Raw genomic sequence first — 17145 nt, 5'->3', positions numbered from 1 at the left:
ATTCTGTTGCTTTGAAGAGAAAGAGTTACAGGTGTCCTGAGAGCCATCTGTGTTCATCTTCTGGGATATGATACACTGTCCTAAAGGTAAAAGAGTCATTTAAAAATAACGGTAAAAAAGTAAATTTAAAATTGCCTACTGTTTCTCTTGGCTTTTCTGTTCTAATGGCAAAACAGAGCTGCGGCTGACCTGGAGCATAGGATGCTTTTAGCAGAAGTCATTGTAACACTCCATGGCCAGCCCTTTAATCCGTGTTTTTGCAATGATTTCTGATGTTTAATATGTGTAACAGGCATGGTTTGGTGTGAAAGGCCTGGTGGAGGGACTGGGAAACCTCGTGGTGTTCCCATTTAGAGCCTGTTCTGCTCTCCCCCATGCCCAGCCCAGGACAGAGCTGATGGCCATGGGACGTGGGGCTGTCCTGGGCTGGCTGTTGGGCACCAACGCTGTCAGTAAAGTGCTCTTTATCCTGGTTTGTAAGGAGGGTCAGGAATTTTGGAGGTGCCTGGTATCGTTATGACGAGTCTCCTCTTTTCGAGACTAAACCCCCCAGCTCCCTCCGCCGCTCCTCACCAGCCGAGTGTTTCAGACCCTCCACAAGCCTTATTCCCCTTCTCCGGATACGCTCCAGCGCCTAAATGTCTTTTTCACAGCGCAGGGTCCAGAGCTGGACGAGGTACAACTTCCCACCTCCATCAGAGCGAGAATGTTTTAAGGCAGGACCGGCCGCCTCGGGGGCGGGACGGCCCGGACTGCCCGCCCCGTCCTCACCCCGTGCTCACCCCGTCCCCGCCCCGCTGCCTGCCGGGACCGCCGCTTCCCGGCCGGGGGAGCCGGGCTGGGTAAGGAGCCGTCCCGGAGGGGGTGAGGGGGGTAGAGCAGGTCCCAGAGCCCGTGAGGGCCCGAGAGGAATGAGGGGGAGCGGGGGGAACACAGATAAGGAGTTATCGGACACGGAGCTGCTGGAGCAAATCCAGAGGAGGCCACGGAGCTACTCCGAGGGCTGGAGCCGCTTTGCTCTGGAGCCAGGCTGGGAGAGCTGGGAGTGTTCACCGGGAGAAAAGGACTCTCCAGGGAGACCTGAGAGACCCTTCCAGGGCCTAAATGGGCTCCAGGAGAGCTGGAGAGGGACTTGGGACAAGGGATGGGGGGACAGGACGAGGGGGAATGGCTTCCCACTGCCCTCTGGGCAGGGTTAGATGGGATAGTGGGAAGGAGTTCCTCCCTGTGACGGTGAGGAGACTCTGGCACAGGCTGCCCAGAGAAGCTGTGGCTGCCCTATCCCTAGAAGTGTCCAAGGCCAGGCTGGACAGGGCTTGGAGCAACCTGGGCTAGTGGGAGGTGTCCCTGCCCATGGCAGGGATGGGACTGGATGAGCTTTAAGGTCCCTTCCGACGCCCCTGCCATGGGCAGGGGTACCTTCCCATAGACCGGGTTACACAGTGATTACAGCAGATCGAACTTTACAATTGTAAAACTGTTTAAAATTTTCTGTAAACAGTTTTATGTGCTATTTATAAGTATACTTACAGTTTATTACAGTTATCTGCTGCTATTTTGACAAACAGCTGCTTTCACTGTGGAAATGAGCGAATATCAGTTGCATCACATATTATGAAACATTTCTCACTCAGCCAGTCTTATGACTTGCCAAAATTAATTTTCTTGTTCCTTAACCCTCCCCATGCTGCTTGTGCAGCTGCCACCTGGGTCAGCTGGGGGCTGGAGAACTAATTCACTGTGTTTGCAATTCCTATTGTTTTCTTCAGCACACCAGACCTTAATAACCACTGACTCAGTGGTAGTGTGAGGAACAAAAGAACTACTTAGAGTTCATTAATATCTCCAGTTCAAATCAGAACAATTCTTTTTGGTTTTGGCACCATGTTAAAACAAAAAGGAAACGTCTGGACTTATAGATTTGGGACTACAGCTGAGTTTTGGACATCTAGCCTTGGGAAGGAAGGGCTGAATTTGTTTTAGGGGCACTAAGTCTTTACAGAGTGTGCAGAAAGATTTTGGCAGTAATGGGGCAGGCGAAACAGGCAGCAGAACGTGTTCAGTAGGGAAATGGCCAAAGTCAACACCTTTAAACCAAAGCTGCCTAAACCCCGAGTACAGGACAGAAAGTGCCTTTTTCTACCTACTATTATCACACTGGGTTCCCATCTCTCTGGTGGAGGAGCTGTGACTGCTGCCAGCATCTTTCCAGAGGGATGTTGTCCACATATTTACTCTCCTTACTTAATGGGAGTAGGGAAAAAATTGGAGAAAAATTATTTAGGACAAAGCTATTTAGGTCCATAAGTTCACAGGAAGAAGGGGTATTATTCTGATTTTTAAAAAGGATAAAATAAGTAAGAACAAAGCTTTAAAATAAATCTGTTGCGTGATAGGTTTCTGTCTGAGGCCTGTTTTGTGACTGGAGCTTGTATCTGGAGAACTTTCTCTCTTTTTTGCTTTAGGAGCTTGACTCTTCATTTGAGAGCACCAGCTGGCTCATGCTGGTTGTGTTTTCTTTTTTATTTTCTAGAAGAAATCTAGCCAGAAAAAGGAGATTTTATATTTTGGAATGGTGAGAGGCCACAAAATCTGAAAGCAAAAATTTACCATTTAATTTTTTTTTTCTAGAGGAATGATTTTGTCCAAGTGTTCCTGTAATTCACTGCAGGTTTGAAAGGAATGCTGCTCAGGATTCATGGCTAATGCTCGGTGCTGATTGTTACTATGCACTTACCCCGTGGATCTGAACTTGAGCTTTGAAGGTGTTGCCTTGATCCAGTGGCTGAGTTGTGATTTTATCCCCCTGTTGTGGGAGGTGAACGAGGTGTGAGCTGAACTGTGACAGCCCTCCATACGTCCCCTGTGCTGTAAGTAATCCTGTCCCTCTCCCTGTGAAATTCAACTTGTTTGCTGTTGTTTTTTTCTTGCAGTGTTGCCCCGTGGGGACTGTCCCTTCAGACAGCTCTGGGAGCCACAAAAAGGGGTGGATGGAGTTGAGCCAGAGTTACAACAGCTCTGCTTTGGACTATTCAGAAGATACCTTTGAGTCCGTCAGTGAGGAGGAGGAGATCAAACCATCTGGCTCCTGCTGTCCCACAGAGGATTTGGAGGGCTCAGATGTGTTGGAAAGCACATCATGGTTGGCAGGCCAAAGTCATGCAGGTATGCAGAGCTTTCCCTCCCAGAGACCTCCTTTCTCAGCTTCCGATCAGTGCTCTGGGGACTTGAATCAGCAAAAATAAACATGCGAAGATTGCACACAGTGTTCCTGCTGTGCAGAGGAACAGACCCTCAGTGTGCTGACCAGGTCTGTGCTCCCAGGATTCACCAACAGCTCCATGTGGAACGATTTGGCCATGGAAGCCCTTCCTTTGTAATCTTGTGATGCTGAAATTCTGCTGGCATCTTAAAAAAAAATATTCCGCAATATTGCCTGAGTTACCACATCTGAAAAGTACCTGGGCCATAAAATAGGTTTTCCAAGGGAAAGTTCCTAGATTTGAAATACTGAGGAAGGCTGGATTCCCTATCCAACCTGGCCCTGAGCACTTCCAGGGATGGGGCAGCCTCAGCTTCTCTGGGCAATGAAGAAGCTGCATTAAATGAAGGATAAATCAGCTCTGTTAGGTTTTCTTTTCTCTCTGCAGGGTTCTCTGTCATTCTCTTGTGTTCTCCTTTTCTCCAAGTTTGGTGTGGTAAATATTGTGGATACTTAAAGAGGTGAATAATCTTTTAATTTAGTTTGGGAGCTTGCAGCATATATAAAACTTCATAGCTTCAAAGATTAGCTACAACACTTTTAATGTATTTTTAAAGGTAGTGTAAACAAGATTTATTTTAATGTCTGTTGGCTGTTAGTTTTGTGATCTGATTCTATTCAGTTCAGCTTGGTCAGCTGACATATACCAATATATAATGTTAATTATATATTATAATTATATATATTTTATATATTGTAATTATATGTTAGATAATGTTAAATATAGTTACTATGGTTTCATATTGGGAAGCTGTTTCTTTTCCTACTATAGACAAGTCCAGTAGAGATGTTCTTCCTATCCCTCATCCATCCAACATTTTACTTGAGGTTTTTTTCACTCTGCAGTAAGAACTGGCACCATTATCATTAGGAATCCTTTAAAAATACTGTTTAAGCCTGAAATGCCACCCATGGAGGCCAAACTTTCCTGTCAAATACATATCCATGAATGTAAACCCTGTTTATTGTAGCACAGAATTCAGCATTGGAGATCAGTGCTTCAAAAATCTGAATAAAGAGGTGATCATTGTCTTGGTATGAATTCATGATACATCCCTAAAATTGAACAGTGTCTGATTTGTGTTTTTTGCTTAAAATTTTTGTAGTTTTACAAATGATATGTTTTAATCTCTTTTTTTTTTTTCCTGGAAATATGACAAGATTCTTTAAATTATTCCATGTCTAACGATTGAAATGCTTATTTCTGACATCAAGGAACACATGCTAGGAGCAATCCTTACTGTGTGCATAGAGGTTTCTTTAGTAAGTGTTACCACTTTTTATCTTTACAAGATTAATATTTCATAAAATCACAGAGTCTTCTGAATGCTCTCAGTTAAATGAGAAACTGGGGAATAATTCACAGAGAATTTTTGGGGGGGAATTGATTGCTTTCTGTGGTATATATTTTCCTGAGAGCAGCATATATAAATAATAAAACCCACAGAAAGCCTGTCATGCTGCTGCTCCCACAGGGACACGTTATTTCCTTGTCTAAGCCCATGCAATTTGCTGTCAGAACCCTGAAAACAGAGCAGAGAAAGGAGATGCTCCCTGTTTTGAATTGGGGCCATGCCATGTGCACCTTGCTGTCGCTGGCAGGGACTTCTCAGACCTTCCAAGTGTTTTGTCCTTTCCCAGCTCTTTGCTTTCACATCTTTGTGGTTTCCTTAGTTCCTGCAGAACTGGAGTTCCCAGAATCACAGAATATTCTGGGTTGGAAGAGACCCACAAGGATCATCGAGTCCAACTGGAACAAGCTGGAGAACAGGGAGCTGATACAGAATTTTTATTTCCCTTGTGCCACCTTATTTTCCACTTGGATCAATACCCTGAGACAGTTCAGCTGAGCTCCTAAGAGTGTGTGACCACAAAAGAAAGAGCTGGAAATAAGTGATGGGGCTGAAGGAGGGAGGAGGGAGATGAGATTAGTGTGACATTACAGTTCAAATTGAACGTGTGAACAGGCTCCCATTTTCTCAGTGAATCCTGGTTCAGTGGGGTGATTAGGAATGAGTAGTGGAAGGTATTTTATGGGACAGAAGCTTATTTAGCTGAAATCCCTGGTCTCATCTGTGTATTCCTGTGGCTTGGGGTTTCTTTTCCCTCACCAGGGCAAACTGGCACGTTCAAGTTTACTTTTCTGCAGTCCTGCTTTCCTCACAAGGTATATTCAAAGTTGCCTTTTTTCATTGCAGAGGAGCAATCTGAAGGAGTGGATTCTGCAGCTCTGGAAAGAGTTGCCATAGGAAAATGGATTGATGCCATGAGAAGATGGAGAGATCTAAAAAATAAAGAAGCTGAGGTTAAACAGGACAACTCTGTCAGGAAAACTCATGGTGGTGAGTTCAGTTACTTCAGTAGAGGCTGTAATCATTTCTTTTGAGAGGGGATGTAGACTTTTAACTAGACTTAAATTTTATATGCAGGCTGTTAAGCTGGATAATTAGCCAGGTAATTAAATACAAAGTTTCTCTTTCAGGCTTTCTTGCCAAGCAGTTTTTCTCCCATACACACATGGCTTTGGTGCTCCTGATATAGCGACATTATCCTAGTGATGCATTATCACAGAATCTGGATAAACACATTAAAAAAATGTATCCACATTTTAAGTTTAACTGTAATCCTCAATTTTTACTGGATTGTTAAGGTTTTTTTTCTGTCCAGCTTTCTCTTTCAGCTCCAGTACCAGTACAGGTATTAGAACTCGAGTACCAGTACAGGTATTAGAAGTGTGGAGTTTTTCCCTCCAAAATAAACGTGACTTTGGAATTTATTGTGTGAGATGTTTTTCCCCTGTGTGCTGGTTTAAAAGTAAACTGGCAGGAGAAATGAACCCAGCTCAAGAGAGATTATAGGTCAGAGTTACAATTTAAAAAAAATAATACAATAAATACAATTATACGGACAAACAATTGGTTTTAACCACAAAACCCAGATGTATAACCCAGCACCCTGGTCCCCTGAGTCCAAAGGAAAAGGAAAGGAGAACCTGTTGGTGAGAGTGGTGATCACAGTCTGGTTGAGAATGGTGGTTGCAGTCTGCTCGAAGTTCTGGTCCTCCTCTGGATCCGATGAGTGGTACCATAAGTCCCAAGACCCCAAAATTATATACGCTCTGGTTCCAGTGGGAATGCCCAGTACCTCCCCCAGAGCGGGGAATTCCGCAGTGGGTGACCGTGAGTGGTGAGACATTTTTGGAATCCTTGGTAGCCCATTAGCAGACATGACCCCTCAGGCTGGGTGTGGAGGTGCTAAAGACTCCCCAGAGGGGAGTTATCACACCTGAATCATTGGTGTGAGGACAGGAACATCCTCCTATCTAACAGGCTTCCTGACACTCAGCTTATAGCCTGAGGGGTCAGGTGTGCTCTGGGCAGCTGCTGCAAATGGTCTATTGTTAAGGGTTCCTGGGAAATGACATGGAGGGTGCAGAATACACAGTTTGGGTTACACCCACACAGTGATGAACTAGGCCCAGCTGCTCTAACTAGGACACCCTGTTAATCAACTTTATGGATTATTGAATTACCTGTTTGCCGTGTTTTAATTCCTTTCCCAAGCTGAGGGAGGCAGCAGGGCACCAATTTTGGCAAGAACAATGGAGCAGCTTTAACCACCACAATGATGGAGAGTGTGGTGGAGGAGGAGGAGAGGGGAAGGAAGGAAGGAAGAGGATGCGTTTCTGTGTACTGATTACACAAGCAACTGTGAGAGCAGATGGTGGGATGCAAGTCCTGCTAAAGTCTCTCTCAAAAGTGTGTCAGAGATGCTATTTTTAATTAATTAAAAAAAAAAAAAAGAGCAAGAAAGCTGGAATTGAGCAAAAAATTAACGGAAGCAGACAGGGAATCTTCCTCAGTCTGTGTGTTCATGGGAAGTGAACAAGATCAGGAGTTTTGTAGGTCACTTGTAAGACTGATTAACCAGGAGATCCTCCTGCCTAGGCACTTTGTGGCACAAACATCCTCAAACCATCCTAGAAAAACAGGAGCTAAGGTCATTTCTAGGCTGTTCTTAATTGTTGAGCAGTGGTGAGTCAAAGCTGTGAGTTCCTGACTCATCTTCTGCATTTATCCTTGTGTTCCTGCTTTCTCAAGGCTACCAAGCAGGCTTTTAGTAGAGCAGCTCATCTGTAGTAGAGAGGCTTCTCCTGGCCAGCTCCTCAGAGATGATATTCCTAAAATACCTCAGAATCCTGTGGCTGATTCACGGAGAAATTAAAAGGGAACCGAGGAGTTCCAGAGTCACTGAGTGAGAAACCACAGTTTGAGGTTGAGGATGTTTTCCATCTCTACTTTCCCTTGAAAGTTGCACTTGGAAGATTTTACTCATAGGATGACTTCCAGATTTTTGTAGTTCTGCACAAGAGAATGTTCTGCCTTTGGTGTATGGATGTTGATGGGTAAGGAGAGGCCTTGAGCAGTTCTGTTCCATTCTCTAGTGCTGATTTATGAAGGCATGTGTCATCTTCTGCCTGTGCTGTCCCCTGTCATTGTTACACCAGTGCTCCCAACCACCATCAATATGAAGAGCACAAAATATGCTTCATGCTTATCCGTGTTACCCCCAAATTCATCAGTATCAACAATACTTTAGCCATGGACTACATTTATTGCAGAATATTAACATACAAATAAAGTAAAGCACAGCAGCTTTTGCACACTGACATCTAGAACTGCCTCCTTCTCTTTGACTTAATCATTCAGTGTGCAGGAGCTCCCAAGCCTTATACTATTTTAACAACTTGGAGATTTTTAAAAAAAATATAAGAAGATGAGCTCACTAGAGCTAGATTTGCTGCACAGTGAGTCCCCTCAGTACACTCAGCAAAGTGAATTATGCGTGCACTGAGCATGCAGGGTACTTCTGAATTTGTCTTCTTTGTAATAAACCCTTTTTTTCTTATCTTCCTAATAGGGAGGGGAAAAAAAGTTCTGGTGTACCTATGGAAATGTCCTGGAATGTGATTCTTATTTTTTCCTAGTTCTCTCTGTGGGGTGAAAGAAGAAAAAGCTGAATGCTGGCCTTGGGAGAAGGGAGAAATTTTTGTCATAGTTCTCTTTCTATCCTCTTCTCTGTCCCTCTTCCACCAGTTATTAGGCAAAATGCATCACAACATGACTCTAAATCCCCAATTCCATATAGATTATTTCAAAGATCACTACTCATCTTTAAAATTTACTCAGCAAACTGCAATTCTTCAACTTGGATCTATCTGAAAATTCAAGGGGGGCTTTTTAACCCTGTGAGTGGTGCTGTGCTCACAAGTTTGATCTCACCTTTGTAACATGTCTACATTAAATGCTTTGCTTGTTTATTTTCCACTGCACTGTTGCTGTCGAAAGTGAGAGAACTTGAGCTGGTAATGTGTGTTATTTGGAGGCAAAGAAATGTTTCTGGCTCAGATACAGTTCGGTCACTCAATCGTTATTGTTACTTTGATAGTGGTGTCAAGCTAAAAGTAAAAAAGGCCCTGAGATTCCAGACTTGTCTTCTGATTCTGTAGTTAAGTAGAATTAATGTAGGCTGGATGTGGAAATTCCAACCAGCAACACCTGAATGGAAACCCTGCTCTGGAGCCAGGCTGTGAGAGCTGGGGGTGTTCACCAGGAGAAGAGAAGGCTCCAGGGAGACCTGGGCCTAAAGGGGCTCCAGGAGAGCTGGAGAGGGACTGGGGACAAGGGATGGAAGGACAGGACAAGGGGGAATGGCTTCCCAGTGCCAGAGGGCAGGGTTCGATGGGATATTGGGAAGGAATTCCTGGCTGTGAGGGTGGTGAGGCCCTGGCACAGGCTGCCCAGAGAAGCTGTGGCTGCCCCTGGATTCCTGCAAGTGTCCAAGGCCAGGTTGGAGCAACCTGGGCTAGTGGAAGGTGTCCCTGCCCATGGCAGGGGGTGGGACTGGATGATCCTTGATGTCCCTCCCAACCCAAACCGTTCCACGGTACTACAATGATTCACTGTGCTGGAGGAGTTTAATTTGCTTTAAATTCATATTCGTGATAAATAACCTGATAGTTCAGCCTGGTAGGTCAGTTCTGTGTTGCCTGCAGGGATCTTTCACAAACTGTTTGCTGTCAGCATGTTACCCTGACCTGCTGCACTCAGTTGTACAAATCACTTTAGGTAATCATGAAGATCTTGAGATGCAGAGGGAAAATCTTTCTTGAGAGTAGTTACCAGTTGCTGCCTTTCACAATTATCTCTTTTTCCTTTTTTTCTTCTTAAAATAGAGTATCAGCAGAGCATAATAATAACAAAATGCCTGCCAATTTTCCTATTAAAGTTAGTTTCAGAGGGAAAGGAAACTGAGGAAAGACTTTCCCTCTTTTACTCCCACCCCTCACAGATTTAAAATGTCCCAGAAAGCAAAATTTATGTAGGTCACTTAGTTACAAAGCTCCCAGCAGGGTTTGGGATCTAGACATATGGATTAATTTATCTCTAGTGGTACACACCAAGGCTTTTTGTTATCAGAGCAGCTTCTTGGGCCACTGTGGGGCTTTACTTCCTAAATATTCCATGTTTCGTGACCTTCCTGCTGCGTGAGATGTGACTCTGACTCGATGCCTGTCCTGGTGGCACTTCTGCTGCTCCTGTCACCTCTTCTGCATCATCCCTCCTTCAGTCACTATCACTCATTTAATCATTATTGTTACTGCGATTGTTGTGTTAAGTTAAAAATAAAAAAGGCCTTGAGATTCCAGACCTGTCTTCGGATTCTGTAGGTAAGTAGAATTAATGTGGTCTGGATGTGGAAATTCCAACCAGAAATGGAAACCCTGCTTGTAAAACATTCATTAATGCCTTGATGGAACTGGGAAAAAAGGAGTTTCTTCCAAAAGCCATGGATTCTGCGGGGATCTTCCCATTGTCTTCTCACTGCTGTTGCTGCAAAGTGAAGAAGGTGTGGGGAGCACTGGATTTGGGGCAGCCAAGCAGTAGGAAAGTGTTCTTATGGAGCAGTAATTGGCACTGCAGGGATTCTCTGTGGGCACAGGTCAGGGACATTTAAATCTGCCACCCCAAAAGGAGAAGGATCTGGGATGGAAAGGAGGGAATATGTGAGAGATACCAGAAATAAAACGAACCAGTGCAGAGCTGAAGGACAAGTAAATCTTCTCCACCTGGGAGAAAATTGGAAACTGGAGTCAGTGTGCAGGGAAAAGACAATACTTTCCCCAATTTAACTGTGTGCTGACTTTTCTCATAGTTTTTTTTTGTTCTTGTTTCAGAAAAATTATAGTCCTTGATAATTTTTATTCTCTCTGAGATTACTTTTAAATGGGAATCAATATTAAAAAGTAACTTCAGGAACGAGTCGTGCAGGGAGGTTTAAAACTGGCTGTTCTCTTTGCTGAGAGTCTTTTCTGATGTCTGTACATGCAGATGAGCAAAGGGGTGGGTGTGTGGCAGCACAGAATTCATGCATTATTAGAAACCAATTCTTAATAAAAATGCACTTCTGTATGTCAGGAGAACCTTAAGTGAATTAATTAGGCTGGTATTAAATTGTCACAGCCTCCAGGGGTTTTATTTATGGCTTTGAGTACTTAAATGCTTTTGTTCTGGGTTTCCCCCCCCATAATGGTAGCTTTTAAATTTTTTTAATTAATTCTCTGCGCGGCATACATGAACATGCCCCTGTTTTTCAGTGTAATTAAACCCAGAATTGGCACATGATTTGCACTGTCCGCATTGCAATAGTAAGGAAAGTCACCTGCTGACTGAAATGGTGGTTTCCACTCAAATGTTTATGATCCTATAAAGCAAATTTGTTTTCATTAAATTGCATTTTTAAGCTATTGCTTATTCTGATTCATCTGTCTGTAATTGTCCACCATGTCTTTGTCTACAGTCAGTTAGATACATCATCTTCTAAGGAGGAGTAAACTGCTCTGCGGTGTCTGATTCTGAACTGGTAGTTGTACTTAAATGACATATTTTCCATGTTGTCCATGAAACAAAACTCCTGCTTTGCTTCATTTTAACTATGGATCCCCTTATCCTTTATAAACATCAGCTGCATTTCTGAAGAGATGCCGAGTTCCCTTGCAGAATTCCACAGCTCTATCTTGTCTCCTCAAGACTAAATTCATGCCGGTGCATTTAGGAGAATGTGGTAGTTTGGCCTAGGCCTTCCTTGGTGACCAGTTTGTAACCAAGGAAGTGCCCAGATTCACCCAGTATTCCCTACGATTTTTACGTAAGCCAGACTACAAGAAGAAAGGAGGAAAGGCCTTTGTTCTCTTTTCCTTCCGGCGGCTTGGAGGTGCAGGTTCCCTGCTGTTGAGTCTGCCGTGTTGGGGAACAAGGCCTGGTAAGGCCTTGTCGACCTTGGGAGGCGGAGGTTGCAGGCGATCGTTCCAGAGTGACTCTCAGTTGTCCCAAGGAGAGTAGTGAGATATTTCTTTGCTAACTCTTTTAGTTGCTAGATATTGGGCTACTAATTGGGATATATATTTATATTTTATTTTGGTTTTGTTCCTTTTCCCTTCCCCCTTCCCTTTCCCTTGTGAAATTGTATATATTTCAATTGTATATAATTGTAATATAAGTGTAAATATATTTATATATATCACTTTAGCTGTCTCTCTTTCGTTTTGGGTTTTCTTAGTTGCTTTTTTTCCCTCTTCTCCCTGAGGTTTGGGGGGGGGGGGGGGGGGGGAGGCGGGACTTCTTGTGGTAAGGTTTGGAGACTTGGCAGGGAGCCAGCTTCAAACCATAGCAGGGAAGTTTTCCATTCCTGCTTTTTTAAGAGTGTGTGTTGTGGTTATGCCAAGGTGTCCCACGGCATTGGAATATCCCATGGCAGTGGTTGTCAGACAAGCACCAGGAAACCTGCAGCGCCTGGCTAGGAGAAATAAAACCAAATTTAAACCTGACAAGGAGTAAAACAACGTGGAGGGATTGTTTAAATTCCGTAATCAGGCCATGTACAGCTGCACAGCATCATTCCATGCCGATGCCCATGAAATACTGTATTGATTGTGGTTTAAACCTGTGGAAAATCCCCCACAAAGCACTGAATAAAGTTGTAAATCCATCCCAACCCACCCACCTGAAGGATAATCTCGATTTTATTTATTTTCACATGCCACTGGGAAGGATAAGAGAAGATGAGAGAGGGGAAGATGTTTTTTAAACAAGATCTTATAAAGAAAAATTGTTGAAGCTTTAGGAGAAAGTATTTTCTGATGGAATTGCCCTTCTTCAAAAAAAGAAGTGCCTGCCTGAGGCTGTAGGATCTATTTGAGGTGTTTCCAGAGTGACTTCCACAGCCACTGCCTCTAATTTTTGTTAGGAATTGCTCCTTAGAGGAGCCCTCTTGAAGTGTTAATTCATTTTGGTTTAACAACCTGCAGTTTCAGGTAGGAAGAAGCTAAATCTGTATGAGGCAGTTATTGAAAGACAGATTACTTAATGTCATAGTATTTAACTACTGATATTTAATCTGTATCATTAGTAGCCTCGTTCTTTCATGTTCTTTTCTGCTCCCCTATTTGGAGCTTATTCATAGAGACATTTATTGTGCAAGTTCCTGCAGTTCTTATCCGGATTTTATATTTATTTTTATGTTATATGTATATATAATTTAGAAAAATATATAACATACAAAAATATAATATATAAAACATATTATATAATATCTAAGATACATATATAATATAATATATATAATATATAAATATATATATATGTATAAAAAATCTCCTTATACCACCTAAGGAGTCTTTCTGGACGTGCCTATGTCGTGCTGACCTTATTAGCCTTTTAGCGCACTTGTAACAAACGTGGGTAGAGCCCTCCCCAAATCTTCGTTCGCGAAGCCCAGCCATGATGATGATAAAAAATCCATCCTAACCCACCCATCTGAAGTATAATCTCGATTTATTTATTTTGCATGCCACAGGGAAGGATAAGACAAGATGAAAGAGGAAAAGATTTTTTTTTTAAACATTATATATATATAAATAGAAATATATATTAATATAAAATAATATATAAATATACATTAAATAAAGATATAAAAATATAAATAATATATAAGCTATTCTATATTGGTTTTATACTATATAATAAATATTTTATTATTCATATCTATTACATAGCTAATGTTTATATATCTAATATTTTTATATATATTTATTTTATATCTATAAAGGAATATATAGAGAGATATAGATAGATAGATAGATAGATATGGATAGATAGATATAGGAAGCAATATCTATCTATATGTAGATATATAGATATATAGATATAGATATATAGATATATAGATATACAGATATATAGATATAGGAAGGAATTCTTCTCTTTCCTTGATACAGTAGTTGATGGGTTTGTTTTATTGACTTATGCCTGACAGAAATTCCGGAATTATTTGATGGAGAACTGGATACTCTCAGGTCTTTTTGCACCAGGAAGATAAATGGGATGAACCAGCAGCTGAGCCCTGAGCAGGGAAACATGGGCAAGGCAAGGAAGCTGCAGGATGGAGTCCCAGCAGTGAAAACTGGGACAAGAGATGGGAACTGCATTGTTCCTGGTCAGCTGATGAACAGAATCCTCCTGGAAAACACCAGAGAGACTGTTAAGCAGGTGAAAGCCAGAGAGATTTTGGCTAAAGCACTGGATAATAAAGCCATGCCATGAGGATCAAATCAAACAGAGCTTAGTGATGCCTCACTCAGGCCTCTGAAAGAGCTTCTGGGTTGATACCCCAGCATTGATCTGTCTCCTTTCTTAGACACTCCTGCTAGTAAATAATCAAATCATCATCAAAAACTGGCTGCTGATAAAGTAATGCTTTGTGTGACTGAGCCAGGCTGGGATCATCAGTTATTGCACACCCAGTAAGCCCTGGATCCGCAGAAGAAAAAGCCTTGTTTGCTGGTTATATTGGTACCAGTTATTTATCAAATTATTCTGCGTATTATTTGCTGTGAAGTCTTTGTGATTCCAGGATTAGAAGTTTTCCAAAGGCAACCCCTCTGCTCCCAGCTTTCTTAGGTATTAGGCAATATTGAAGAATTAAAGCAAGTCCAATAAAATCTTGGTGACCTTAGTCCCTTGATTAAGAAACATCTGTATCACCTTTACCCAATTCCAAGTGCTTTTCTTTTTCACCAGCCCAGTGGGTTTTCCCACCACAGGATGGGCTTTTTGCCACAGCTCCTCCCCTCCCTCTGTAAAAGTAATTAAAGTAATACTTTATGAGGTATTTAAAGTAATACTTTAAATTCAGTTTTGGTGTGAAAATTATTTCTGTTTAAATCTGTCTGTTTATTTTGAGATTTCAGCCATCTGCATTTTTTCACTGTATTAATGTTAACTCACCTTCCAAATTTTGTAGAATTTTTACTTCCTCTTTATTTGTCTTATATTAGAAAATATATTTTCTAAATATATTTGGTTTATATTAGAAAATACATATTTTCTAAAAAAAGTAACTGCTCTGTTTGCTTCTGTCTTTACCTCCACACACATTTTTATGCAGAGAAGAAGACAAGGAAGAAGAGGATAGAGAGGCTTGAGATGTGACTTACCAGGATTATTCCGCTGCTTTTGGAGCAACTTATTGTGTTTATGTAGCCAGATGGAATCAGTGTCAATGAAATCAGATAAAACTATTGATATTTCACAAAAGCACAAACACTGGGGTTCGTGTTATGCCATTAAATACTCTTCAGTTTTCATGGTGGATGAACTAACACAGGAGTTACTGAGTAGAACTGGTTATCTTCTAAAGAGAACTGTAGGATTTTGTTTGTATTCTGCCTCAGAGCTGCATATTTGAACTAATTGCTTCAGAGTTTATTTGCCTCTTAGAATTTGTGAAGAGAATCACAACCTCTGTGGTTGGCATTGGAGGCCTTGTGAACACTGCCAGCATAGGGACAAGCACGTCGAGATGTGGAGTTATTGCTGACTATGAAAGAATTTGCCTAAAAAGCCAGTTTTTGTCTTTAGACAGTCCCTCTATCTGTATTTTTATTGATTATTCTTAAGGAGTGGCCATCTCACTGGGACAGACATTGCTCATTGCACCAAAGTCTCCTCTTCCAGGTGACAGAAGCTCAAATCCACGAGGCTTCATCATGCCCTGACTGCCAGAAGAAGGAGGCAGAGCTGGCCAGGATTGCCTTTGTCAGGAAAAAAAAGGCTCTGATGGAAAGTGCTTTAATCCAAGAAAAACTGGAAGAACAAATTTACTCCAGAGTAAGCAAATATTGTGAAAAAATTTTGTTAAATAATGTTTTTTTAGCATTCTGTAGGTACTGCAACTAAAGGATCTGTAAGGCAGATTTCCCCCTGATTGATGGCAGTGAGATCAGAGTGACCTGAATGCAGTGCAAGTCATAATAGAATTTGGCAATTAATAAAATGCTTTAGGACCAACATAGTGATCAAATCATCTGAGCCTGCCTGATTTATGGAAGCTGAAGGTCATTCCCAGGATGTCCTAGAATTGGTTCTGGGTCTCTCTTGTTTTTGCTTTTTGATGGGCCTTGCAAGACAAAAGGGTAAATAAATTGATGTGACAGTAGGTAACTGTGCCCATTCTGGTCTACCTTGCTCATCCTTTGGTGTAGGAGTCTTGGAATAGGACCCTGAAAGATGTTATGGGGGCTGAGACCTTCTGGATACCCTGAGATTTCCTCTTGGAAAAACTGTTTTCTGTCTGTGCCAGTGTCACAAGGTTGAAGCTTTATGGGTAGGAAGTGCCTCTGGAGCAGATGGGAGGCAATGGAGCTGAAAGGTAGAGAATTCCTTGGATCTCTCTGAAGGAAGAATTCTTCTCTCCCTTCTTGAAAGGGAGTCAAATTGTTCCTGAGCAGTGAATGAGTAGTGCCTTCCTGAAGCTCTGGGATCTCTTCCCGTGTTTATGAGCAAAATGGGAGTTTGTGCTGTACCACACATTCCCTTTTTCCCCTAATAGTTCCACTCTCCTGATTCTTGACTCTCACTCACTCCATACCTAAGATTTAAGAACTTCAGTGTCAAGTGAAGCTTCACTTTTTTCGTCTTTGTTTTCCTCCGTGCTTCCCTCAAAGGCCATCTGCTTTTCCTTTTCCCTCCTTAGGGAAGAAACCTGCTTTAGGGAGCAGATCACTGGCTGTGAATTTTTAAACAGGACACTTTAAAACAGGACCCTTTAAAATCCCCACAACTTGTGCTGCTGAAGTGCTGCCCACCCAGCTGCTTTTGAGGGGCTAGATGGAGCTGCCAGTGGCAGGTCTGGGATAAAGGACATGAGAAATGCCAGGAATACAAATCCATGTTTTCTTTCTGTTTCAGAACATGCTCACACTTCTAGGAGAAACCCTCAGAAGCTTTCCCAAACCTTCAGAGGATCCCAGGGCCTTGTGGCAAAGGCTGAAAGGTCAGAAAATGTAAGGCCTGAAAGTGTTAAAATGACTCAAGGACATAAAGAAGTGGGAGAGTTGCACATGGAATACCAACTAATATGGATATAACCTGCTCTGGCAGTGATGAATTGGGTGGTGGTTTAATATTCCTGCAGGTGGAACCAGATATGTCCAGCATGTTGTGTCTGGGTTCTCAGTCAACTCTTTATTCTTCCTAAATGCAAATGTTGTCATACATTGTAATCCATCTCTATATGTTTTTCAAATTACAGAAGCCAAGAGTTTCTATTATTAATCTGGCAAGTAATAAGTATTGTTTTCTGTAGGATTGCTGTGGGATTTCAGAGCAGCTCACAGCTGCTTCCATCCGTAAGAAAAATAAATGATTCCGTTTTCCGGGGCAGGGAGGTGTAATTACTGCATTTCAGCTCAATCTTTGCCCACTGTCTCATGTTAAATTGAAAGTGAGGGCCCCAGGTGGAGGAGAAAAAAAACAGGTTGCAAA

At 42.1% G+C, this 17145-nt stretch overlaps 1 protein-coding gene across 13 annotated transcripts in view; it reads left to right on the top strand.

Moving 5' to 3' along the window:
- Positions 1-793: 793 nt before the first annotated feature.
- The window catches only part of C14H8orf48 (chromosome 14 C8orf48 homolog), a 44426-nt gene continuing 28074 nt past the window's right edge, over positions 794-17145 (top strand). For 8 of the 13 annotated variants that reach the window (XR_004359566.1, XM_032701700.1, XM_032701701.1 and 5 more), the window contains exons 1-5: positions 1334-3165; positions 5461-5604; positions 13637-13869; positions 15337-15489; positions 16570-16654. Coding sequence is in view for 12 of the 13 variants with exons in the window: in XM_032701700.1 (XP_032557591.1) it covers positions 2991-3165; positions 5461-5604; positions 13637-13869; positions 15337-15489; positions 16570-16654 (790 nt within the window). In the remaining variant the exon portion in view is untranslated. Of the gene's footprint in view, positions 843-1333; positions 3166-5460; positions 5605-13636; positions 13870-15336; positions 15490-16569; positions 16665-17145 lie in introns of those variants that run through there. The other 5 variants (XM_032701709.1, XM_032701706.1, XM_032701704.1 and 2 more) reach the window with 3 other exon arrangements.

This window comes from Chiroxiphia lanceolata, chromosome 14 (assembly GCF_009829145.1).
Source record: "Chiroxiphia lanceolata isolate bChiLan1 chromosome 14, bChiLan1.pri, whole genome shotgun sequence".
Taxonomy (NCBI): Eukaryota; Metazoa; Chordata; class Aves; order Passeriformes; family Pipridae; genus Chiroxiphia; species Chiroxiphia lanceolata.
This window is presented reverse-complemented; position numbering and strand designations above follow the sequence as displayed.